The 26,854-nt window shown below is 37.3% G+C and overlaps 1 protein-coding gene across 1 annotated transcript; it reads left to right on the top strand.

Annotated features, from left to right (window-relative positions):
- Positions 1-25,796, top strand: CHMP4C (charged multivesicular body protein 4C). Its single transcript, XM_024731510.1, has 5 exons — positions 1-368; positions 18,386-18,563; positions 20,733-20,847; positions 23,839-24,004; positions 24,196-25,796. The coding sequence occupies exons 1-5, from the start codon at positions 179-181 to the stop codon at positions 24,258-24,260; spliced, it is 714 nt and encodes a 237-aa protein (XP_024587278.1). The 5' UTR covers positions 1-178; the 3' UTR covers positions 24,261-25,796.
- The last annotated feature ends 1,058 nt before the right edge of the window (positions 25,797-26,854 follow it).

Here is a 26,854-nt window from a genome sequence, read left to right as displayed (position 1 = left end):
GCCCAGGAGAGGGTGTCACCTGGGCAAGCCCGACGACGTGTTGATTCCCAGGATCGCCGCCTTCCCGGGTCTGGGCCTCCGAGACCCGAGCCCGATCGCGCTCACCTGTTCCCCAGGCGCGGCCCCGGGGAGCCCTGGGACGCTCCCGGGACCGCTCTCACCCTTCAACTCCACAACCATGAGCAAGTTGGGCAAGTTCTTTAAAGGGGGAGGCTCTTCCAAGAGCCGAGCTGCTCCCAGCTCCCAGGAAGCCCTGGCTCGACTTCGGGAGACAGAAGAGATGCTGAGCAAGAAACAAGAGTACCTGGAAAATCGAATCCAGAGAGAGCTCAGCCTGGCCAGGAAGCACGGCACGAAGAATAAACGAGGTAGGCTCGGGGGTCTGGCCCCAGGCGTGAACTCTCCCTCTCCTACCTCCAGCCGTTTCCTTGGGGATAGTCCGGTCTGGCCCACAGCACCTGTCCCCCAGGCCGCCAGGTGTGCTCCCATGGCCTTTCTAGAAACTGGTAATGACCCCCCAGGGGCCCGGAGTTAGAGAGAGCTGAGCAAAGCACAATCCTAGAGGGCAAAATGTAAGGAGGCATCACATATCTCAGGAATCAAGATGAACAATATTTTTATGCAATATTTTAAAAACTCAAAGTTGATACAAAAGCATCCATAATGAACAAAATATCAATATTTAAAATAAAAACAGGATTGGTATTATTGATTCTTTTCTGTTGCAGCTGGCCCTTATGTGTTCTGCGCAGCCCTTCTTTATTTCAAATTCATTCTGAAATGTGATGTTTTGTTCATCGTGGATTTTTTTGCATTAATTTTGAATTTCACAAATATTGCATTGAAATATTATTTATCTTGATTATTGCTTTTTTGGGTGCCCCCTTAAAATTTCCTCCTGGCTTGTCTCACCCTGGCCCAGTCCTGCTGATTTCGATGCTAAATATCAACTTTTCTGCCGTGTGTTTGTATTTTGAATCGTACATTTTAACTTGCTTGTAAATCTCCATTGAAGTATATTCTAGTATGTTCTGGTTTCCCTTTTCCTCCGCTGTTGAAGACTTCAGTTGGCTGTTGTGCAGTTGAGCTATTATACCAAAAAAGTAATGTCGGAGAATTAAATATTAATTCTATCACTGGCTTTTGCCACGCCGAAAGGACTTTAAGTCAGTAATGATTCTTGGTGATCCCCTTGCACCTTGAACCTTTTGTTCTTTGCCAGAGTTAATTGGTTTCTTCAGTGTATGGCTCTCTCTATAGAGAATAGATCTAAACAACACCCGTGGCACATATAAAAACCCAGCAAGAAGTTGAAGTGATTTGCTCTTGTAACACAAGTTCAGTGACAGACCCAGAAATAGAAGTGGCAATTTAGGACTCTGCTCACCACCAAACCCTGAACTTGCATCCTCAAGTTGGGCTTCTTGAGTCGTAATGAAGCCTTGGGAAGATTTAGTTTGCCCTAAATGACCCTGCCATTGTTTAACACAGGAAAGGAATCATGTCTCCTGGAGTCGACCTTGAAAATTCTGCTCTTTCCATAAAAATGACATTTGTGCCCATTTACTACCAACAACAAAAAGGCCAAGTTTCATTTTCCTCTGCTCTTGCATGTAACTCTTGTCCACATTATAGGCTGTTTTAGAGTTAAGTGCTGGTTTCTATTTTTACTTCGTGCCTGAAGTATTTTGGGATGTTATTAAATGGCAATTTCTACAGAGAGACTATGCCAATATGACTTGCTAAAAAGCCATTGTTGTTCTGTTCCTGGGCCCTTCCTCTTCAGTTTGATGGGTACTCTGCCATTTGCTTAGAGTACCCATCAAGGTACTCTGTCAAAGATTTTTTGTGTGTTTTTTTTGATTTGTTATCCACTTGGATCTGTATGTAGCTTTATCTACAGTGGTTGCTCAGTAAATACTGGCTTAAAAAAATCTGAAAAATGAAACGTCTGCTTCTATGAAGTGGTAGAAATATAGATTTCCTTTCAGAAGAAAAGAATGTAAAATACTATAACGTTCTTGAGTTGGCAATGCACTAAATAAAGTGTCTACAAGTAGACTTTATAAAGACACCAAAAAAAAAATAAAGACAACACTAATCAGGAACATCAATCTAACTTCCTTAAATCAGAGTAGCTAGAGATGTATCAAGTGCAAATAATCAATTGGTTTCAGAAAAGCTATTTCTTTTTCATCATTTATCCATGGGAACTTCATTGAGTTAGCCCAAGCCTGATTCTACAGTGGCCCTGGAAGTAGGAAGAGTCTGGTTAGCATGAGGCCATCTGTAATCTAAACTATGGAAAGAATCCAATCACAGGCCATGCATTCGAAACACTGTCAATATCAGCATCTTCCAAATAAACCAAATAACTTCATATACATATGGTTACTGTTTTCCGTTAGCCCCCAAGAAATATTTTCACACACATAATAAGGTCAAATATACTTAGTACTAAATGGGTCTTGTGCTACACAATGTCAGTGTCAGAATGGCCATAATTTACCTGTTAATCAAAGTGACATATGTATGTGCAGTTAGAGTTTTACTTCTAGAGGTGGTTAGTCAGCTAACATGCTGTCAAGAATACTAGTTGAGTGGCGAGCTAGTATCATATCAGAAAGGGCCATACTCCCAGCCAGTACAAATTCTTCCGTGATCTAGTTCTCTGCAACAGAAGTTTTAACAGTTAGCATTCTCAATGTCAAAAATGGATTTTACTGGTAAAATGAGTAACTCTTAAATTAGCATAATAAATGTTAGAAATGGGATCTGACTGGTGAAATTGTGGGTATTCTAAACCTGTGGTTTGGCTGAGATAGTTTAGAGATACTTCCTTGCTCCCCACATAAGAACAGGCATTAAGAATGTACTAGGTGTATAACTAACAACGTGAGGATGGTACCCGGGGCTTGATCAAATCAGTGTAGTGTCCAGTCCTTGGTTCAGGTGGATGTCTGAACTCCCACAGAGCACAGCACCCTGCCAGGGAAGGTCGCTGTCTGTGTTCAGTGAGCCTTTCGTATAAGGTGTATTAGACTAAAAGGGCATAGAGCTGGGACTTCACTGAGCTCATAAACAGGTTGAGAAACTGTTTTTTTGCCTGCTTGGCCAATGTATGTTTGTTTAATAAGTGTATCTGCAGATCTGAGTCTGAAACTTGCTTTCATTGCAACTTGTAGCAAGGCTGTGCAGTCATAGCTAATTCTTACTTCAAACCTCTTTGGCAGTTACCATAATCTACCAAAAAGAGCCATAATGGGCACCACCAAACTGGTTTTGCAACAGCCATGATATCAAGGCTCTGTTGATCTAAAAGAGGAACAATTGAAGCAAGATCTATAATTTGGTTAAAAACTTGAGAAGAGCAGACATGCTTTAGTGCAGTTTATTCAGATTACTATGACAGAACTCCTGCTTTATATAAGCTAGTAATCTGCTTTGTGGAAAAGCAGATTTTTTTATACGTCACTTAATTTTTTTTTTCTATTTTTGCTGAGCACTGTCATCTAGAGCAGTTTTCAGTCCTGGCTGTATGTGAAAGTCACCTTGTTGCCTGCGGGATCCTGCCCGCATAGATTCTAATCTAATTGGCTGGGGTGGGGTTTGGACATCAATATTTTTTAAAGGTGCCCCCAGGTGATTCTGCCCTGTAGCCAGGGTCAAGGATGAGAAAACTAAATCCATGGTAATGTTAGTGGGGTAGAAATACAAGGTCTCTTAGTCTTGAAGTGCTTCCTAACTCTTTTCATATCATGGCACCCATGGGCACCGATAATATTTGTATGTGTCACTGGGATAACTAAGGACCAGCAGCTCGAGGACTCTGGACACCCCAGGCTGGAGGCCTCAGGAGCTGAAGGTATCAACATTATAGTACATTGCAACTCCCTCCTGCCACACTAGTTGGTGAAACACCTTAGAGGTCACTGTTCTAACCTCCCTTATGAGTTTTTTTTTTTTTTTTTTAATAAAATCATTAAGAGATGGTCACAGGGATTTGCTTAAGTGTAATATCCCTATTCAGTTTTCGTCAATGTGTAAATATCTGATAGAAAGTAACTTAGTGTTGTAGTCAAGAGCCTGGGCTTCAAAGCAGATAGCCCTGGGTTTGATTCCTGGCCCTGTCCTGACACTTAGAAACGGTGTGACTTTAGACCATTTACTTGGCCTGAGTCTGTCTCTTCATCTGCATAATGGTGGTGATAAAGTTAATCCTCAAAGGTTTGATGATTAACGACATTACTGTGTCAAGCCCTCCATTCAGCACTTTATATATATCACCCTTTGTGATAAAATAGCATTTTTTTTTTAAAGCTGACATCAGTTTCCTAGTAAGATCCACATACTGGCTCCAATTTGTCTTCTGGAATAACACGGAATAAATCTACTCCACCTGTCATGTGAAGACCTTTCACATAGTTGAGGACAGCAGTCACTTGCCTGAGTCTCCTGTTCTGCAACCCCACCTCTGTCACTTCCTCAGTTACTGCTTCCCATGCTGAGGTTTGCTCACCAGGGCAGGTCAGTCAGAGAGTGAGTGCCCCTTGACATCTTCCCCCTCGGTACCGCTCTACTCTCTCCCCTCACTCTTGTGGTGGCCCTGTTGCTTACATTTTCCCAGGCAGAACAAGAAATCCAAATATGTAACTATGTGGAAAGGGGTGGATCCAGGTTGGAGTTATCACTAGGCCTCAGGCTGTTGGGAAGTGGACTTACAGAGGTGAGAGGTTGAGACAGAGAGGAAGTGAATTTGACCAAAATCCCTCCTCAGTTTCATTTCACAGGGTTCCAGTGACAACCCGGAGCCGAGGTCATTCAACGTCTTTGCCAGGTGTCTGCTTGGTGAAATGAGACCTCAAGGCAGAGAGTCTTGTGTGCATAGCTGGCTCACTTTGAGCCCTGAGGTGTTTGGGGGCAAGGATGAATTTGTTTTCAGAGTCATGATGCAGTTTGGGGCTTCCTTGGAGTCAGGATGTGGGCACAGTCCCACTAGTTTAGCTCAATGCTGGAATCTCTTTGGGCTTTTTATGATAGTTGTCACAGAGCTGAAGTCTGCAATCTCAGACACCGGAGACCAGAAGAAATTGGTAAAGAGAACCACATCGGTATCAGCTGGTTGAGTGTCAAACTAGTGAGGACAAAAGCATGGCTCAGGTAATAGGAGACAGGCACAGACTGCAGGACCCAGATGGAAGTTCCCCTGGGAGATATCACTTACCTGGCGACCTCTTTTCCTAATAGAATTTCTCAAAATGTGGGCCTCAGATCAGCTGCATCAGAAGCCCTGGAGGATGCTGGTTAAAGTGTATACTCAGAAGGACGCCCCTAAAAATTCTAATTTAGGGTTGAGTGTAGAGTTCAGAAACCTGAACTTTGAACAAATAACTCAGTGATTCTGATGCAATTTGAGAACCTGTATGTATTATTTAATGGGCTGTTAAACTGGGAGGCACTATCTCTTCTCTCCTTTCTTCCTCCCCCATTCTGTTCTCTTGTTTCTCCTCTCCTCTGGCATCACTCAGATACCCGGATGAGAAATAAACCTCCCGCTGTGTTAATTGTGAAGAAACACTCCCAGAGCCTCTGACAAGTCATCTCAGGCACCGGAATTAGTTTTCTTTAGGGAAGTGTATAGGGTACTATGACTCCACAATCGTGCAGGGTCCCAGAGTCCCCCAGTATTCAAATTACAACCAGGCATCACAATAGTGTTCTGTTTGCCTCTGATTATCCAATTGTTGTACCACACCCTGTGTATTCCGGGGCCAGGGAAAAGAATTTTATTCCTGGGGCATCCAATACCTGGATCTTATTCTCAGGTCAACTGCCCATTTCTCTTCTGGAAAAGACAGATCAATAGAAATGCGACCCTTCCTCAACCTCCACCCTCAACTTCCTCCCTCACCTCAGGAGCTCCCGTCAGGCTTTACCCCCTGGTTGGGGGGGACCTAAAATGTCTGGACCACTCCTGGGAGCCCTATTCACTTAAACTGTAATTTTAAAACTTCTCGCTTTCTTAATACCTCCCACACCCCTCTGAGCCCTGGCAAGGATCTACAACTGGACTTGGAAATAATTAAAAATCCCAGCCAGATTTACCCTTCCCCCCCTTTCTAAAATCAATATTTTAAACTTGCATTCCGTGTTTTACATGTATTTCTATTCAATATCATCTTATTTTCAGTTGCCTTAAAATTAAGATTCTAAAATTCCAATTTCATTGGCTTATATATGAGCCATTTCTTTTGGTTGAATCAGTCACAAATTTATTCAACTGCCTTTTTTGTTGTTGTCCAAGTATTAAAATGTATTGAATAAGACAGAACCAAGGACAGAAGCTCATGACACACCACTAGAGACTTCATTCCAGGATCACCTCTGCACGATAGCAATGATGTTTCATGTAAGATTCAGCTAAGGCATGATTACCAGTTTGACACCTCCGCACTCAGTGAGTTTAGTTATTCATCTAGCTATGAATACACCTGACCTCTATCTCTACCCGACACCATCTTATTTCTCTAAGTTTTTTTCTCTTTTCCCTAACAATGCCTCAGTATACCTTGCGAATTACATCCCTAAAACCAAACTATATTCACACACCTCTGGTTCACAATGCTGGTTTATGAACTGGTAGTGTGTTAACTTCATCAGATTCACCTGGAAAGCTTTTTAAGCTGCCACAGCAGGAGATTCTGTTTCAAGAGATCTGGGATAAGGTTTAGAATTCTGGTACTCATAGCTTTCTGGGTGATTTTGGTATGTATAAAGTTAGAAGGCCAGTGGGTGGTCCATATTTTTTCTTTGGTCATCATCCAGTAGCCCAAAGAAAAGAAGCCCATGAGATTAGTTTTTGAACTAAATTTTCACCTTGTGAACTCGTATTGGCTTCTAGTTACCACTGGCTTCTTTTCTACTTCCTCAGAAACTAGAGTATAGAGTGTATCTGTTCTAGAATCATTCTTTCAAGTATCTGTGGTACAAATTTTGATAGTTTGCTGACCTATCATATTGGATTGGCCAAAAAGTTCATTCGGGCATGGAAAGACCTGAGCAAACTTTTTGGCTAACCCGTAGCTTCTTCTATGAGGGTAATTGGGACCGTTTCTTGTGTTATATAACTTTACATCTAGTTTATTTTTTTCCTTCATGAATTTGAAGCTATAGTATAAACATTGGAACATTCATTTGTTATTATTCTTCATATAAATTCCGCAAAGCTGGAACAGAGCACCATATTTTGGGAAATATTTACGTTCAGCAAAAATATAATTTTCCTTGATTTATGCTATTTTGTAGTTTACTGAATCAGCTACAATAAAATAGAATAAGGTAGAAAAGTTACTACTAACACCGTGGTTATGCCAAAATCATGTGATTTATGCAGTTTCAAGAAACTACAACAGGAGATTACTGTGAACTGTCCTCAGATGTACTTAGTATTACTAGCATGTTTCTCAGTATTTAGGGCTACTTATTTCAGATCAGATTTTATTTTCAAGATAACAGAAAAAAAAAAAAACTCAAAACACATAATACTCTAGCCTATGCCTATAAGGCAAGACATCTGATTCTGAGTTTTAAAGTTTATGCTGCTTTGCTTTGGGGGTCAGTTTTGGAAAGGGCATGAATAATCTATTTTGGTATTCAATTTTTGTAATACGCTTAAGTACACGTGAATCTATTTGTGCTCTTAAGGGACAAAATTATCACAATCACTTAAAATATATAGATAATATTGAGGTTTTATTTTTTAAAACTACACTCTCAATCCTCTGCTTTAGCAAACTACATCCAGAACTTATAGCATACACCAATCATTTTAGTTTCTCCTACTTTTTCTGACTATAATTTTATAGAAGTTCTAGCACATACACAATTGCTCAAAAATTTGCAGAAGGTGAAGGAAAAAAAACAAAACAAGAGTCTGGAATAAATATAAAGCAAATAATAAGCCATTTCCTGAGTAACTGACTTTCTTGTACCAGAGATTTTAATTACTTACCTCAAACAAGTGGTATTAATAGAGAATTACTTATTGGAAATATTTAGGACTTAGTACGAAGTTTATATGGTCATACTTTAAAGCAGTAAGAGCTCTTAAACCTGGACCAGTGGCTCTCTCAGCCCACTGCTAAGCCCTTTTCTCAAATATTTCTATCTTGCGGGAATTTCCAGTGAGAGAATGGGGAATAGCTAAAGCCCTGCCCATCATCTGCTCTGTGCAGCCTCCAACACCTCTTCTCAATCTAGCAGTCTAGTGACTTAAACGCCAACAGTGTAATTGCTACCCTCAAACAAAACAAACCCAAAAAGGCAAGCAAGGAGGAGTGGTGATTTTAAAAGTATAGGAAAGGAAAAGTTGATTATTCTCTGTTAAAATTTGGGAATCCTTGTATTAGAAGATATTTAAAAACTTAAAATTGAATGTCAACCAGTGAGCTTAAATTAATAAAGTTTACACTTTTATATTTGGCTTACATATGAAGTTAGAGAAATAAAATTGTGCGACCAAACATTTTGGACATTTCATTCTCTAGTTGAACATGAATTTCTAGTGAATCTTTTTGGTGCTTTCACAGAGTGCTATATGCTGCACAGTCATAATGGGTGTGTCTTTGCTGTAGCAGGAACATTGTTCAACAGGCCTTTCTCAGTGAGCAGTGCTATTTATATTACCATTCTTTTTGTATATTTCATTCATGTAAAATGAAAGTCAGTGTAACCTTGGAGTTTGAACAAAGATATTATCCTAACTCAGAACTTCTACTGTGTTGACTGAAGCAAGAAAAAAAAGTTATGATTATGTTAAGCCAATTTACACATGTTTCAAAGATCATATACACAAGAACCTATGTTTTATCATCTTTTGAGCAGTTTGACAACTTTTATTCATGTAAACTATATTTATGTAAACTATTATATTTGTTGAGTGTTTTTCTCTCACTTACATTTGAAAAACTAAAGAATAGTACATAGAGTTCATCACCAGTGTCAAAGTAAACCTTTCTCCAAGAATTTAAGTTAGCAATAGTCACCTTGCTTTGAGGATAAGAATTATGTATTCCTCCAGACTTTTTTTTTTTTTGTATTCCTCCAGATTTGTTGGTCATAGGATCTCTGGGGAATAATCATAGAATCATAAGCAGTGGGAGCTAATGGGGGCTCTAGGGGTAAAATTTGTTGGTTCTCAGGAGCACCTACAAGCCGTGGGCACAGTAGTTGGAACTATTGGTGCATCATATGAACAAGGAATACTTATTTACAAGTAGGAAATAGAACCACATTACACACACACACATATACACATATATCCATATATAGATACATATACACACATGCACATATAAACACATGCATATACACATATTCGTATATACAGACATACACAAAGGTACACACACAGCATACAAAATTATATCCATAGGTACCTATGTCTACCCTGTAGAATGAAGCATAATCAGCTGTTTTCTGAGATTTTCTATTTAATATTTGCTGGTTTCATGTTCATACTTTTTCCTCTATATTCTAGGCAATAGCAGGCCCATAAAGGTTACCAATTTGTCAGGTTACTAATAATACTAGTAGCAAGTAGAAAACTTATTCATTCAATTGGTTATATATTCTGCCTGGTCACTTAACTGGGTCTTTACAAAGAATGTCAAGTAGATTTTAATTAATACATTGGTATAGTGTTCCAATAACAAGTTAATTTTACTTGCCTGGAAATTGACCTTGGAAGCAATTAATTATGAAAAATAAGAATTTTGGTAGATATTTAAAATGAGTCTTTTTTACAGAGTGAAGTAAGTCAGAAAGAGAAAAACAAATATCGTATATTAACGCATATATGTGGAATCTAGAATAATGGTATAGATGATCTTATTTGCAAAACAGAAATAGAGACACAGACATAGAGAACAAACGTATGGATACTGAGGGGCAAATCGGGGTGGGTGGGATGAAATGGGAGATTGGGATTGACATATACACACTACTATGTGTAAAATAGATAACTAATGAGAACCTACTGTATAGCACAGGGAACTATACTCAGTGCTCTGTGGTGACTTAAATGGGAAGAAAATCCAAAAAAGGGGGGATATATGTACATGTATGGATGATTCACTTTGCTGTACAGCAGAAATTGACACAGCAGTCTAAAGCAACTATACTCCAATAAAATTTTTTTTTAATTTAAAAAAAGGAAAAAATAAATAAAATGAGTCTTTTATGCAAGCATTCCTTCCTTTTTTGGCAACTCAAGCCTAATAGCACTTTTAGGTCATGACCTTCCCCTCTCAGATTTATCTCCTCTATTAATCTCTTGGGTGACATCCTGGCAGTAAGAACTGCCTTATCTCCAAAAGTAAGTGTGAGCTTTTTAGGATGCGGAGAAGAACATCATTTCTGTTGGACAATAACTTCCATTTCCCTTGTCTCTTTCTATCTTTCTGCAGATGGCTAAGGCCACCTCTTTGTAATCCTTTACACTTCATAATATTAATCAATCACTCTTTTTTATTTTCACACAAAATTCAGTACAACATTACTGGCTTGCTTCCAACAATATTCCTCTTCCAAATGCCGTTTCCTCAGAATATCTCTCATTCCTTTTTTATTGTTTTCTCAAGCATATGCTTTGCCATTGTATAATTCACTACATCATTTCTGTGGTCTAATCTTCTTTTAGCTTGCTATTTACCCTTTTTAATGACATTTAATATTGGCCAGACCTCTGAAAGTGTGATCTTACTTATAAGTTCCAGCTAGTGTGGCAAACTGGTGTGATTTGCTCCGGTTTCTCAGCCAGAAATTTTACATCATTTAGTAAAGAGATTTGCAGCAGGGGAGAGGGTCAGGGGCTAGAAGTAATATGTTTCATCATTCATGCTTCTTACTGGGCAGTGTGTTTGAGCATCTGTGTAGACAGTCACCCTGGCTTCATTACCTTCCCTGTGAGGTCTTCCCTTACTCTCCAGAGAGAGTGTAGTGTGTACATTCCTCTGTGTATCCATTGTGCCTTGTACATGTCTCTTATTATTTTCCTCAATGTCTCCTATGCTACTCGAAGTGAAGGATGTACCTTATACAAGTTGGTATCCATGGAGACAGCTACTGTAAGATGATTGGTGCTTAATAAATGCTTGTTGAATGATGAATAAGTGATTGAATGCGCATTTTATATTTTGCCTCCTCTGAGATTGTAGCCTTATTTCTTTGCCCCTGCAGTGCCAAACATGTGGTGGATCTCCAGTGCATACCTGTGGAGTGATTGAAATTAATGGATGAAGGATATTTTTTTAAAAATGACAAAGCCTGGGGAAAATTCATAATGGGTTGGCCCTGGACAAATAAATGAATGTTAGAATTTTCTAATATTTCCCCAGCTGTTTCCAATCTAACCTGTGACTTTGAACAGAAACATTTTGTTTTTATTCCATTTATGGAATGCTCATGGTGATGCTTACTCAGATTGTGTTTTTCGAGAACTATAATGAGTTGCCATAAATAGAACTATTGTTTAATGAAGTGAGTTGTATGTGAGTAAGAACGGGGCTTACGTTGAAGTTTCTCAAATAAAACAACACGATTATGAGACTTCCCAGTTAAAAGCAAAAGAAGACATAACCAATTGTGAGTGGCATGTCACTTAAGCACTCTCTGGGATTAAGTCTTCCAAGCTTCATCTTTTTATGCCTTCTCTAGAAATCATCCGTTCCTGGGAGAGAGTAGAGCTGTTGTAATTCAGTTTCATATTTCACAGATAGGTTTGTTTGTAGTCACTAGATATGATGGTTCCTAAAATGTTCTTCCTTTTTTGCCAACTAATAGATGAACAATGGCACGGATTTATACACCTTGAACAAGCAAAGAATAACAGATTGACCTTTCCAATCAAGATGCCCTCTACATTATCTAAGCAATGAAACTGCAACTCTTTCCTGCTATTTGAAGTTATTTTTCCTCCTCTGGCAGAGGTAGGAAGGCTTTCTCTGCCAGAAAGCCTTCCTCCTCTGGCAATGTGGTAAAGTTGCAGAGGGCTAGTTGAATTTTGGTTCAAGTGGGTAATTCTTACATTTCAGTCCCAGTTCTCAATGGGCTGTATAGTAGGGGCTCTTCGTGTATCCCTTGGCAGCAGTACATACCGGACATTGTTCTGCAGCTCCGTCGCTGAAGGAACATCACTGTTATACAAAGAGACAAAACCCCTGGAAGTTTCTCCCCCACAGAGGAATACAGTAGATTCCTTTGTTTTAGAAAGAATGTTTTCCAGGTTTCATCAGCTGCCTAAAAGCACATGTAGGAGCTTGGCAGATTGAATTGCACAGTCTACATAGGTTAAATTACACGCCTCGAAAAGTGTCCTTCTTCGCTAAATCAGGAGTGATGCTTTATTTGCAACATTTGTCGAATGTCTTTGAAAAAAATACAACTGTTTCTTTCCTAAATTGGTTATTAGAAAACAAAGTTAAAGCCTGTCCATCTCATGGTGGGCGCATGGCATCATCATTTCACATGAGAAACAGCTCGCAGGGGTACTCCTCACATACACCTCTTGACTCTTTGGAACAGAAGCGTCCGGTCTTAGTGTTTGGGAGAAACATACTGTGCCAGATAGAAGCCACAAGAAGTGTCAGGTGTCCTGGGGCCAGATCCAGCCATACAGAAATCATCTGTTTTGCTCACATAAGTTTCTTTTGAAAAATGTAGCTCAGCTTTTAAATTTGAAGGATTTGGGATGCAAATCCAGATCTCTTGCTTCTTTTGATCGTGTGGAAGGCTGGGTGTGCAGTCTGCGTGGCAGCCAAGGACTGGAGCCCAGTGGGGCTACTTCCATAGATCAGGCTTAATCTCTCCTGGTCTCTGGAGTTCCCACTTCTTCCTGTTGTCTCTTTCATACTGGAGCCAGTGTCCATGGCCATTTATCGTCACTCTTGCACTATTTTTTATTGTTATAATAGAGAAATATTCCTCTATCTCTTTCGCACAGGTGAGAAAACAAAGAAGGCCTTTCCCCTTATCAGAATGGGGGAAAATATTTTCAAATGAAGCAACTGACAAAGGATTAATCTCCAAAATTTACAAGCAGCTCCTTCACTTACTTTCATTACCTGCTTCCTCCTTCAGAGTTTAGGTGTCCGATTCAGACCAATGGGTAGTTTGCGGTATGGAGATTATAGTGTAAGTTGAGATCTCACATCTTGGTGAATTTTTAAATTTCTCCCAACTATTTTTAAGGGCAGAAACCATATGTTAATATAGGCATTCAAAATTGTGTCCAAATCAGAACTTGTTATTATAATGTCAGCTGTGCCATGTGGCTTGTGGGATCTTAGTTCCCCGACCAGGGATTGAACCTGGGCCCTTGGCAGTGAGAGCACAGAGTCCTAACCACTAGACTGCCAGGGAATTCCAGAACTTATTGTTATTAATAAAAAATATTGACAAGGTTGGGCATTATATCATGTGGCTCCCAAAATATAGTTCTGAAATCTTGCGAAGAAGATGATGGTAATGATGAAGGTTTCTAATATTTAGTAATCACTCACTATGTGCCAGGCTAATTTCTTTACATATGTTATTTCATTTAACCTTTAACAACCGCATGAGTTATATTCACATTTTCCAATAAGCAGCTATGTAAGGCCATGTAGCAGTGGGTAGATGGAGCCTAGATTTGAAAGGAAACCTGACTCCAGGGTACAATGTTCTATTGTTATCTTCTAGGTGTTATTTTTATTGTTATAATTATTTTTCAACTGAGGGAGCATCATTTAAGGAGAGTTAAGGTCACATTACAAGGTTATTACACACAGTTTTTAATTGGTAGAGGTAAGATTAAAATGCAATGCTAGTGATTCCAAAGCCCCATCTTTTATACCAAATTGTATTTTTCAATTTACAAAGAGTAATCTAAAATTAATTGTTACTAGGAAGCGTGGCATATTTTTTTAATGAAAAGTTTTTAAAATTCTCAAAAACAAAAATAGAAAATACTTTTGGGTCAATGGGTATAGTTAGGTTCCAAATAAGTATGGACACTGAACCAGCCTGACAAGATAGGAAAGAGATGGACTTTGAACCTTCCACCTCTGGGTATGTTGGGTGGAGATGTGTATTTGAAGTTTACCTTCTTAGGATACTCTGCTGTATAGTATTATGTATTATACCATAGAAATGCAGAGCTGTTTTGTAATATTATGTTCCTGTTATGGTGAGTTAGGGTGAAAAAACAGGTAACTTGTTGCTCGGAGGTCTCAGAAATAAGATATGCAATCTCATTAATGAATGACTGTTATATAAATCACTGTTACTAATAGAAATAATATCTAGTTGCTCAGTCTCTACTGTGTACAGGTACTTTATAAGGTGGTTTCCATAAATTATCACTAGTTCTTAGAACAATCACCCTGACTCTTGGGGATTATGTCCTCATTTCTAGAACAGCAAACTGAAGCTCAGAGAACGAAAATGACTTATCCAAGAAGGAAAGTGACTTATCCAAGAATATACATCTATTAAGTCATGGAAGAAAATTTCACACTCTGACTTTGAAGGCCGTACTCCTTCCGTTATACCATGCTGTCATGGTGCACAAAATTATCAAATTTATTCATTTAGTATTCATTCATCTTATCTTCTCTAAAATGGACCAATAATAGTATTTACTCTTGTAGTTTTTTTGTGAGAGTTAATGATATAAATCACATAATGCACATAAAACACTTAACACCAGTTTGGCATCTAGCAAATGCTCAGTAAACATTGGTTTTTATTATGTACAGTATTTTGTTGGCCATGTGCCAGGAACTGGGGAAACAGACGGATAGGATTCTGTATCTTTCCACAAAGGGCTTATAATTAGTGTAGGGGAGATGGATTAGAATACATTTTACAAAAATTATAATCCAATGTAATAAATGTCATAGTGGGTGTGGATCTACAGGCAGAGTGATAGCACAGAAGGTCAGCTGGCCATATTCCTGCATTCAGGAGAAAACCCTCACACAGCTCTGGTCACTCACGTGAAGAGCCTCTCCACAGTGATATTGTATGATATTGTAGAAAGGCCTTTGTGCCAGTTGTTTTTTTTACTTTTTATTTTTTTTTAGTTCTTTCCTAAAGGACAGATTAAATAAATAAATAAAAGCTGTTCTTTAAATTAAGTGTTAGTGCTATTCAGCAAGGACAGAAATTGTGGTGTTGCACCTGGGGAGGGAAGTAGAGCAGAACCGAGTTGACCCTGGACCTTCACAGTGGGCAGAAAGGGGCGGGGAAAGAAAATTACCACTCATGAGGGAAATATAGAAAAGTGATCCACACCTAAAAAGCCTTTCTTTGGCAACTGTAAGAATCCCCAGCCTGTCTGCTTCCTCCCTACCCTTGGAAGGAAGCCTGCCTGTTGGCATGACCCACGCGCTTCTGTAGAGCTCTGGGCAGCCTTCTCTTTCAAGAGAGAGACCTCATGGAGAAACACTCTTATGTAACTACGATTTCAACAGTTAGTTACACTGTTAAACTACAGTGTTCCCTGGCTTATTTTCTTACTATTACTTTTTGTATCCTATATTGTCCTTTCTTGGATTTTTAAAAAAAATTTTACTGGAGTAAAAGTATTTTTTTTTGGAAACAGTGCATAGATATAAATTCTCTAAATGCCTGTAGGTCTAAAAAAGACTTCATTTTGTTTCAGACTTAAATAATAGTTTGGATTTTTACAGAATTCTAGCTTCAAAACATTTCAAAAAGTTTAAGACACTATTCCATTGCTGTTGGATAGCCAGTATTTCAAACGTTTGATAATAATATCAGTCTCTTTCCTTTGTAGATAATCTCTTTGCTTGTTTCTCCTCTGGAAACATTTAAGATTTTCTTTTTTTACCTTGGAGTTACAAAATTTCACTAGTATAGGTCTAAGCATGTGCCTTTTATTTTTTGTTTTTCCCATCTAAGTGTTCAGTGAGTATTTTTATTCTGAAGAATAGTCTTCCTTCAGCTTGGGGAAACCGTATTCTTTAATTTTTTTATTACTTCTTTCCCCACCATTGTTTCTATTTTCTTCTGAAATTGTTATTTATTCTTGTATTATTATCCACACTCCCCCTGAAACATTCTTTCTCTTTTGAAATCCTTGTAAGACGGATGTTGGATTCCTTGGCTCTGTCCTCCAATATATTAACTTATCTCTCTTTTCATTCTATGTTCTGGGAGAATTCCTTAACTTTATATTCCAGGTCACTAATTTAGTCATCAGTTATATTTATTCTACTCTTTAACATTTTAATTTATTTTTTTAGTTATGTTTTTAATTTCTAAGAATTTTTCTTGTTTTCTAATTGCTCGTTTTTATGGAAGCCCATTCTTGTCTTATAACACAATAGCCTCTTGATCTCCCTGAAGATACTAATACAAGTTTTGTATACAAGTTTTGTATATTCTATTTCCTACATTATCTCTCTTCTCTTGGGTTCATGACAATATAGGATACAAGAAGCAATAGTAAGAAAATAAGCCAGCAAGCTCTGTTGGTTAGTGTAAATAACTGTTGAAATTGTATCTATGAAACTTACTGCACTTAAGAAATGTTTCCTTAAATATTGAAAGAATAATTTAAAAAACTGGTAATCATCTGGAACTAATAAAAGCTAGATTATTTCAATCAAATACTCTGGGGTTTGGGGTGATAAGACAATCTTGTTTGGGGACAATACATTTTATAGATACTGATTAATTATAGATTCTGATTTATTTTCAACATGGATAGAAAACTTAAGTTTAATTATATGGGTATATTTTAAATACAAGGGTATCCATTAGAATAATTTAATATATAAAACTATCCCACAATTAAAGGGGGATAAAATGGACAAATGAAAATTGATGAATCTATATAAAGACAAGAAAGCAAAAAGAAAATAAAAATCATAACAAACAGAAAACACAATAAATATGATAGTAAAAAGACCATACTAGATGACATATCAGTTATTACAATAAATGAGAATAACTTAAAAACTTACATTAAAAGTTGGAGACTATCTGAATGGTTAAAAATAATCACACACATTAAACACTCAATGCTATCTGTAATAGGCAGTATCAAAAGAGAGCAAATTAAAAATAATTTTGAAATTGAGGTCCACGTAAAATTATTACAGGCAAATTGTAATAAAAAGAAAGCTGAAAGATTAATTTTATATTAAACATTAATATTAATATACAAAATATAAATTTTAATAGATAAATATTAACTTTATATTAAATATTAATTTAATAGAAAACAAAATGGAATTTGAGGCAAAGGTTAAATGGAGATCAACTAATATTGATTCATAGATCATTAATAAAATCCAGCAGGAAAGTATAATGGCTAGAAGTCTTCATGCACCAAACAAAAAGCATTGGAATAAATATACTGAATCTGTTGGAAGAACAAGAAGAAATTGACCAAAACCATTAGAAAAGAGTCTTCCCTCAGAAATCTCTGTTGCAATAACTTACATGATTCACTCTGAAACCATAAAAATATTTGTGTTCTTTTGTCAATTCCATTTAATTATCTTCATATTAGTATCCTGCTGCTGCTGTTTTCTTGCATTCTCACTAAATGCCTTATCAAAACTCACATTTTAGGGCCTATTTTTCGGGGTGCCTTCCAAGGTTCCATAGTCAACTCTCTTAGTGTTGTGATTTTTGAAAGAAGCACGTAAGATTTTGCTACGTGTTAATGGGAGGGTATTTGGATAACATTTCTCTGAAGGCACCAGTCTTTTCCCTCACCAGTATGCCATCTAATCCTTGAGAATGACCCTACAGTGTTGATTTTATGGACACTTATGATTAGATATAACCTTACTGATCATAGTCACTTCAGACCAAGACAAGCTTGGCATCCTAGGCTTTGGACTGTCACTCACTGATTACCTTCAAGCAAGTCATATAACTTCTCTGGGTCTCAATTAACTTGTCTTTGAAATAAGAAAATAGGGCTAGAATAGATAGTTCTTAAAATTCTTTCTTTCTCTAAAGTTTTATTTTTCTTATTACGTGATATTTACTTCTATTTTATCTATTCTTTTTCTAAAATCCAATATTAACAGAAACACTTCTGTGGTATATTTTATAGACTATGAAATTTTGACTTTTCATCTTCTGACACTTGGCAGATCTTTGGAAGAATAACAAAATGTGTAAGGAAGCAGTAGTTGGTACAAGCAACTGAAAGGATAGATGCTACCCTTTAGATTTTTTATTTGGTATCCTCTTTGGTTTCAACAATACTGATTCCATGGTTGGTGCTGAGTAAACAGCTCAGCAAGTGTCTTGAGTGAGTGATTGGCTCTCTCCTTATAAATGTGGCTTCTCCATTATTTAGCTGCATTACAGGCACTAAAGAGAAAGAAGAGGTTTGAGAAGCAGCTCACTCAGATTGATGGCACCCTTTCCACCATTGAGTTCCAGAGAGAAGCCTTGGAAAACTCACACACCAACACAGAAGTGTTAAGGAACATGGGCATTGCAGCAAAAGCCATGAAAGCAGTTCATGAAAACATGTGAGTGACTTTAGTCTCCCTCTGAGCCATAAATTCCCTCAGTGCTTTGGAAGTATATGATGATCTGCACAGGAATGGGCTTACTCATTTGAGACTCTTTGACATGTTGGAATGGAATGTTCCTTCAGAGAAAGAGCAGAAGTAATATTGGCAAAAGAAAAAACAGACCATGAAAAAATAAAGGACATTCGTTTTGCCCTTAACGTTTCCCAGTAGCCTCACTATTGTTTGACACTCCACCTGCAAATATTTTCATTCTATAATTTTTAAAAGACTTAAATGTTAATATCTGTGAAGGTGTTAGAACTATACAATAGTGGTTGTCAAATTTTGGGGGGACTCAAAAATCACTACTAATGAGAACACAGATGCCCAAGCTCCTTCAAGAAAAGCAAGGATTGGGCCTTTTTGTTTTTAACCAAGCTCCCAGGTGATTCTGATACTAAGCAATGTTTGAGAACCATTGACATACAATAGTAGATAAAAGCATGGATTTGGGGTCAGATTTTCTGGATTATAATCCCAGATCCTGCTGACTGTCCTTGGGCAAATTACTTTGCCTCTCCCTGAGTCAGTTTCCTTATCAGTAAATTAGAGATAATAATAGTACTTACCTCATGTGGTTATTGTGAAATTCAATGAGATACAGTATATACTGCATTTAGGAGTTCCTGGCACAAAGTAAGCGCTCAGTAATCTATATTCATAGTGGCAGTGGGGCTAACAATTTGCTTTATATTCACACTCAGAATCAATGTCTGGGACCTAATCCTTTTCCAAAGTTAAATATCATAGTGAAGTTTGGACCAAAGGTATGCAAGGGCAAAGAGTGACTGAGGGATGTAGAGAAGCTTCCATGGATGGGAAAAGATGGGAGAGAGAGAGGCTGGGGTCAGTGAAGACATCTTTGCTGACATTTTCTTGCCTTGATAATTGACAATTAGCCATCATTTCGACAGCTTCTGAGAGATCATTCAATTCATTATCAGAGTCACAGTCCTATATTGTTGCTGTAAGCTGGGTGCTAAAATGTATTACAAAATCATAGTTTTTCTCTCCGGGTAGTTTAGCAGCATCACCTCTGGGTGTTCCTTTTGAGAAAAATTCACTCCCAGGCCCAAACTTTAGTTGTACCTTTGTCATATGATTTTTAAATAAATAATCCTTGTATATTTGTTATAAATATAAGAATTAGAAATAAGGGGTGATAGGAGAATGGCAAAGTATTCTTTTTGATTACTACATGAAATTATGTCAGAATACTCAGCTTTTCCCATGTATAGAGTATGGAAAACTTGTAAAAGATTTATTCCACTGGGAATCAAAATTTCAGTGTTAATTGCTTAATAATGAGGAAAATTGTCACTTCTCTGGTATCCAATCAGTTTGGCCTAGCTTCAGAGTTGGAGGAATGATTCAGAGACAAGGTACTGGAGAGGCAGCTCAGATGCTGGCATTCGGAAACTGGCAGCTTCAGTGGGTGGTTGGAGGCCAGTGGGACTTGGGTGCTAGAAACTGTCTTGAAAGCAGCTGTCCGTCCTGGGCCTGTGATTCCTTTGCTGAAGTTGCTGATTCTTCTGAAGGCTTCATAGGCCTAATCCTGCTCTCATCGGTAATCTCTCAGACCATCAGCAGCTATGGGAAAGTTCTCAGGGAGCCAGGACCTCAGACGTACTAGGCAGTCTAGAAAATAGATCTCTAGTTCCAGAGTTCACCTTCTACAAAAAGCTGCCCTGATAGCAGCTGCTGAGAGCTTCCCGAGTTTATCTTAGTCACAGTGGTCCTTGGTGGCCCATGGTACCACTTCCTGCAGAGTTTATACATAGCAGCTTATATTTAAATTTTACATATGCCCTACCAGACAAAATTTCAAAATGGGTCTACAAATATTGTTAGTTATCAAATAATTTGCCCTCTAGTGACTCCCAAATGTAATAGCTATCAATTTAATTTAATTTACATAATTTAAAATATATGTACATATACAGAATTATTAATTTTTTTGAAATGCAATTCTTAAAGTTGATAAGTCTTATCAACCAGAATGTTTACTATCCTACTGAAATAACTAAGAGTTTATATTAAATTGACTCATTTTTCTAATTTATATCTAAATTCATAATTTTAAAGTAAAATTCTAAACTATTTCAATAAAATATTATTTCCTAGGGATCTGAACAAAATAGATGATTTGATGCAAGAGATCGCAGAGCAACAGGATGTTGCCCAAGAAATCTCAGAAGCGTTTTCTCAACGAGTTGGATTTGACGATAACTTTGATGAGGTGGGTGACCCTATAATAAAGAATGGAGTATGGTGGCCGCTAAAAAAGACAGCTTCCCATCATATGGAGCAAGCAGGTTTCCTTACACATTTCCTTAAATATCATTAAAGAATAAATTTCTTAGAAAAGTACCTGTCTTAAGAGGGAAATGAAGTGTTGGTAGCTCTGAGTTAAAGGAAAGATTAATATAGTTTGGCAAATAGCCCCCTAATTAAGTTTTCAGCTATTAAGGAAAAGCAGCATGTGATTATGTAAAGTTAGTGACTTTTAATGGTTGAAGCCTAAAACCCCATTACGAAAAATTGAGTGCTCGCACATCTGGGCAAAACAAAGCAGACTGTGTCACTCTGCAAGAAACAGATCATGCTCATGTTAAATTAGAGGTTAGGCTGCCTCTGTTCATTACTTAGGCTATGAAACAAAATAAATGTGGAGTGACATTATTAACACACACATTCCATTGAGATTAATCAGTCCAATAATACAGGCTATAATTATAATGGTGATGTCTGCACTGTGAATTTCAATTGTTCTACTCAAAGTACACACAAAGTACACACAAATTTTGAAACATTTCCAATTCTCAGATTACCATGGCAAAGAATCTGACTTCCTACGTTCATGTAGTGTTAAAAATGGTACATCTAATAAGTAAGATGTAGTTCCACAGAATCCTTGAAAGTGAGAACTGGGTGTCAACAACTTTTTATTTCTAGTTTTGTTTTATTTTATCTTTCTCCATTCTACTTTTTTTTTTTTAAATTGAAGTATAGTTGATTTACAATGTTGTGTTAGTTTCAGGTGTACAGAAACGTGATTCAGTTATACATACACATATATCTATTTTTTTTCAGATTCTTTTCTCTCATAGGTTATTACAAAATATTGAGTGCTGTCCCCTGTACTATACAGTAGGTCCTTTTTGGTTGTCTATTTCATATACAGTAGTGTGTATACGTTAATCCCAAACTCCTAATTTATCCCTCGCTCCCCACTACTTTCCCATTTGGTAACCATAAATTTGTTTTCTATTTGTTGTCTGTTCGTCAGTTTCTTCAATAGCTTTTTAAAATAGTATAGACCAGGGGTTGGAAAAATGTGGCTTTCAGGACAAATCCTCCTGAAGTTCTGTTTTTGTATGGCCTGTTGAACAAGATGGTTTTTATATGTTTAAGGGATTGCAGAACACAACAGCAGCAGTGACAATAGCAACAAAAAAGGCTATGAGACAGAGACCATATGCGGTCTGCAAAGCCAAAAATACTGCTGTCTGGTCCTTTCCAGAGAAAGTTTGCCTATCCCTGGTTAGACTAACAAGCACCTAATGAGTGCACTATGACATGGTGGAAAGAGCTCTGGCCTCATTAGGACCTCTGGGTTCTGCCATTTATTACTAAACTTTGTGTAAGTCCCTTTACTTTTCTGACCCTTAGTTTTCTTATTTATAAAATGAAAATGACCGGATCCCTAGACTATCTCTAAAGTTTCTTAAATTCTAAAATTCTTTTATCAATGAACAAATAAGTGTATGATACCTGAAGTTTGAAAATGATGGAGATGATTATCCTGTCAACACATATTTGCTAAAGAAAATATCAATATCTTTTCAGTGCTGTTGGTAACCATCAAGCACTATTGGCAATTCTGGGCATTCATTCAGTGTAGGATAGTGTGTTCTGCTACTACTACATTTGCTATATTTGTTCTTAATTGTTTTGTGAGCAGAAATAGGATATCAGAGTATTCATGCTGAAGGTACATTATTCATTCAGCCTGTGGAGCATCATAAAGCCCACAACTACACTGACCACACTATTTCACATGGCCTCATGCTATACATTTTCATGTTTGTTTCCTTTTCATGAGGTAGATATAATGGTGGTCAGACAGTCATTCAGCTTACTGTATGTCTGATACACGGTGACTTGATTGAATGCTGTGGTTGGCTTAAGGATCTCCACTCTTGGCCCATAGTATTGTTACTCTCATTCTAATATAGAATAATTATTTGTTTCTGTGCCTTTCTCCTACATTCAATATGCTCCTTAAATGTAGGGACTGTTGTTTGGACTTTGTCTCCCCAGCCCTGAGTTCAGCCAGGAGTGAGCTCTCAGTAAATTTGTTCTATGATGAATAAATGAAGAAATCTCCTTGGTCGAATATAAGAGTGTCTTAGGTCATTTCTAATAATGACAACCTCAGAATTCTAATGATGACAAATTTAGTTTTGACTCCCAACTTCTCTCAGGGGGGTTGGACTCAACCTGAGGACACTTGGAGCCAGTTAGACATGAACTATTCATCTCAAGTCATCTCATATCTGTCATAAGGTGACTTTTACCCTTAAAGCCTCAAACTAGACTTGCCTCTCTAAGGTTCTTGAGACAGAGAACAGTTTAGGATTAAACCAAACTCTGGGGCTATTGCTAAAAGAAAGAAATACAGTGTACCTACCTTGAGTTGAAGCTTTCTTAACTAAGACATAGAGCATGATATTTACTAGTTTTGGTAATTTGACAAAGGAACAATAATATCTTTGATTCTTTTTACTTTTGGTATGTTATGGTTTTGCTATACCTGTTGTTTTATTTCAGTAGCATTAGCCCAAATGAAAATATTTATTTCCTCTAGTTAAAGTCTCACAGATTCTTAATTCTTAACAGTAGAAAATAAAAGATACATTGGAAAAATGACAGGCAAGGTGTAAATTTCCTAGAAACTGTGGAGGTTATATATTCAGCAAGCACAAATTACTTGAAAAACTGTTGACTGAAGTATTATAAGATTAACTACAACAAATTTGCACAGCCCCAAATATTCATATTTTAATTATTGCTCAGTGTTGCAAAACAGACTTAGTCTTAAAATAAATATTCCATTTCACTGGGTTCTCACATATCAATTGGGTAGCAGATGTTCTTGTTATTATGTTTGAGGAAACCCACTTCTTGAAACATTAACTCCCTAATTCTTTCTTTTTCCTCTGTTCAGGATGAGCTGATGGCAGAACTTGAGGAACTGGAGCAGGAAGAATTAAATAAGAAGATGGCAAATATCCGACTTCCAAATGTGCCTTCCTCCTCCCTCCCAGCACAGCCAGACAGAATACCAGGTCGCATGTCTAGCACATCCTCCTCTGCACATCGATCCCGAGCAGGTCTGCTCCCCACCTCAACCACCTGTGGTCAAATAATTACCTGAAATAATAGCCAGGCCTATGCCTTTTAGCACTTATTTTTCATTGCATAAAATATACCTTTTAATACATAATTCATACCTGTTTTCTGTGCTGAAAGTATGAATGTCACCAATTACTAATTTTTATCCATTTTTGTTTGTTTGTTTCAGCATCTTCCAGGAGGGCAGAAGAAGAGGATGATGATATCAAACAATTGGCAGCTTGGGCTACTTAAAACAGAATTTTTGGACACCGATATTAATGAGCTGTACATAAGACACAAAAAATGTTTTTGCCAAATATAGAAGTTAACAAAGATTCTGTTTTATATTTATACTGGATGAATAATTGTCTTTTAAGCCTCATAAGTAAAAGTTAAAAAAGGAGTCATGTGTAGATTTAGGATCCGGGATGGAATGGGACTTCCTGGTAGCATTTTGGAGGATCTCTCCATACTGACGGGAGGGGGCATTCTACCTTGTTCACTATTATATTATTTCCAGTCCTGGCATGTAGTTGGTACTCTCTATATATTTGTTGAAAGAAAACTGAACTCTATGAACATATAAAACATATAACAGTTTATAAGCAACTTAAGAGTGATATGTTTAGGAAAGATGGGGAAAATAACTTTCTTTCCTATGAGAATGTAAGTTTGCTGTGCTGTATCCATGTTGTAGCCCAGAGTGAATGTATAAGAAATGTATCTCTTATAGGAGACATGTTTGTAGAGAAGTCTTGTGTGAATCTATACATAAATAGTTTCACTTGAGTTTAAAATCTTAAAGGAGTTTTAATTGACATTTATTATGCCAATTAAGCTTGGAATGGGACAATGGATGCATTTCCCAAAATGACTGGAAGCACTAACAGCTTACACTGCTGAGCGAGAATCTCCTGGGTGTAATTTAGTCACTTAGGGGGCTACATTAACATTCCCAGTCCATTATGATGCTGTTATGGCTTCAGCGTGCTAAATGTGTGAATATTCATTCTTTTCTGTTTTGTGCTGTCTTGTACATTTATTTATACTTTACATCATATTCCTTGTAAATACATAAAAATATAGGAAGGAAATTAAAAGTGTATCTTGAATAAAGTTTTGGCCATAATGATTTTTAAGTGAAAGTACAGCATTATGTATTGTCCATAATGGTTCATGCACCATAAAATGACAAACGTCATTATAGAAAATGATCTAGTAATTCCCCACATTTGCTTAGGGAATACAAGGTCTAATGGGATGGAAAGAACACTAGACCTGGAGGTAGGAGTTCTGGATTCCATCTCCTGTTCTGACACTAACACAGTACAACTAGGTAAGTCATAAACTCTTGTGTCTTGCCTTTGTGTCTTCACTGGGAAATCTAAAGGTTGGACTTGATGATGTCTAATGGTTCCATCTTGCCACAGGCCTTTTGCACATGCTGTTTTTTCTTAGCAGTCTTCCCACCCTCCACAACACAGATACCACATCTTACTTATCCCTTAAATCTTAGAGTGTCCTTTGTTTTGGTAAACTTTTCCTGATCGCACAGACTAAATCAAGTCTCCCTGTTGTGCTTTTGTAGCACTCTGCTTTCTCTCCTATCATCTATCATGGTTTATGTTGCATATTTACTTGAACAGTCACTTTATTATTCTTCTTCCCTGCTGGGCTGTGGTAATTTGAGGTCATGGACTATATCTTTTCCAGTTCAATCCCACTGTGTATCTCTGCACAGTCCCTCACATACAGTTGGCATTTAATAAAGATTTGTTATATGAATGACTATTAAGTTTTTACATTTTTGGGTTCTGATAGAATAACAGGAACTGGATTTACCTTCTACCACCAAATAACTAGAAAATTGGACAAAATATATGAAACAACAGTTTCCAGACAGTTGACAGCAGGCAGCACTAGACAGTGATTCTTGAGAGGGAAACAAATGAGAGGGAAACAAAACAAATGAGTCCTTAGAAGGGTATTGTCTCACTAGTGAGGTCAAATTATGTCTAGACTAAAGGCTGTTCTGTGCTCACCCTAAAAAGCTTAAAAGCAAGCTTCAAAATGATTCCAAGTAAACTACCTGCATCCCAGAACAAAACCCCCAAATGCTTAAAGGAATATAAAAGCTAATAAATACCAACAAAAAAACAACTAAAATAAAACTGGCACCCAACAGCATAAAGTTCACAAAGTCTGGCATCCAATAAAAAATTTTCAGGAGTGCAAAGAAGCAGGAAAATACAACCCATAACCAAGAGAAAAATCAAACAGTAAGAACAGACTCAGAAATGACACAGATGATGGAATTTGAAGGCAAGGGTTATTAAAACAGCTATTATAAATATATTTCATATGTTCATTAAAATTACTATAATAAGTATACTCCCTATGTTTGAGAAAGAAAATCATGATCACAATGAAGAGAGAAATGGCAGATATGAAAAAAAGACCCAAATTGAAATTCTAGACATGAAAAATACATTATCTGAAATGAAAATACAGAATATAGTGGGAGGGAGTAACATCAGATTAGATATTGCAGAAGAAAAGGTTAGTGAACTTAAAGACATAGCAACAGAAATTATCCTAAATAAAATACTAAAGAAAAAAGAGATTGGAAAAAAATAGAACAAGAGTAAGCTGTGAGACCATATTAAACTGTCTAACATGCAGGTAATTGGAGTCCTGGAATTGTGGTGGTGGGCTGGATGGATTTTTTTTTCAGGGTGGGGAGAGTAGGGGGGAAGGGAATACGATAGAAAAAACCCTTTGTAGAAATAATGGCTGAGAAATTTCTAAATTTGATGAAAACTATAAACCCACAGTTCTGTGAAGCT

Source organism: Neophocaena asiaeorientalis, unplaced genomic scaffold (genome assembly GCF_003031525.2).
Source record: "Neophocaena asiaeorientalis asiaeorientalis breed wild unplaced genomic scaffold, Neophocaena_asiaeorientalis_V1.1 scaffold371, whole genome shotgun sequence".
Lineage (NCBI taxonomy): Eukaryota > Metazoa > Chordata > Mammalia > Artiodactyla > Phocoenidae > Neophocaena > Neophocaena asiaeorientalis.
This window is presented reverse-complemented; position numbering and strand designations above follow the sequence as displayed.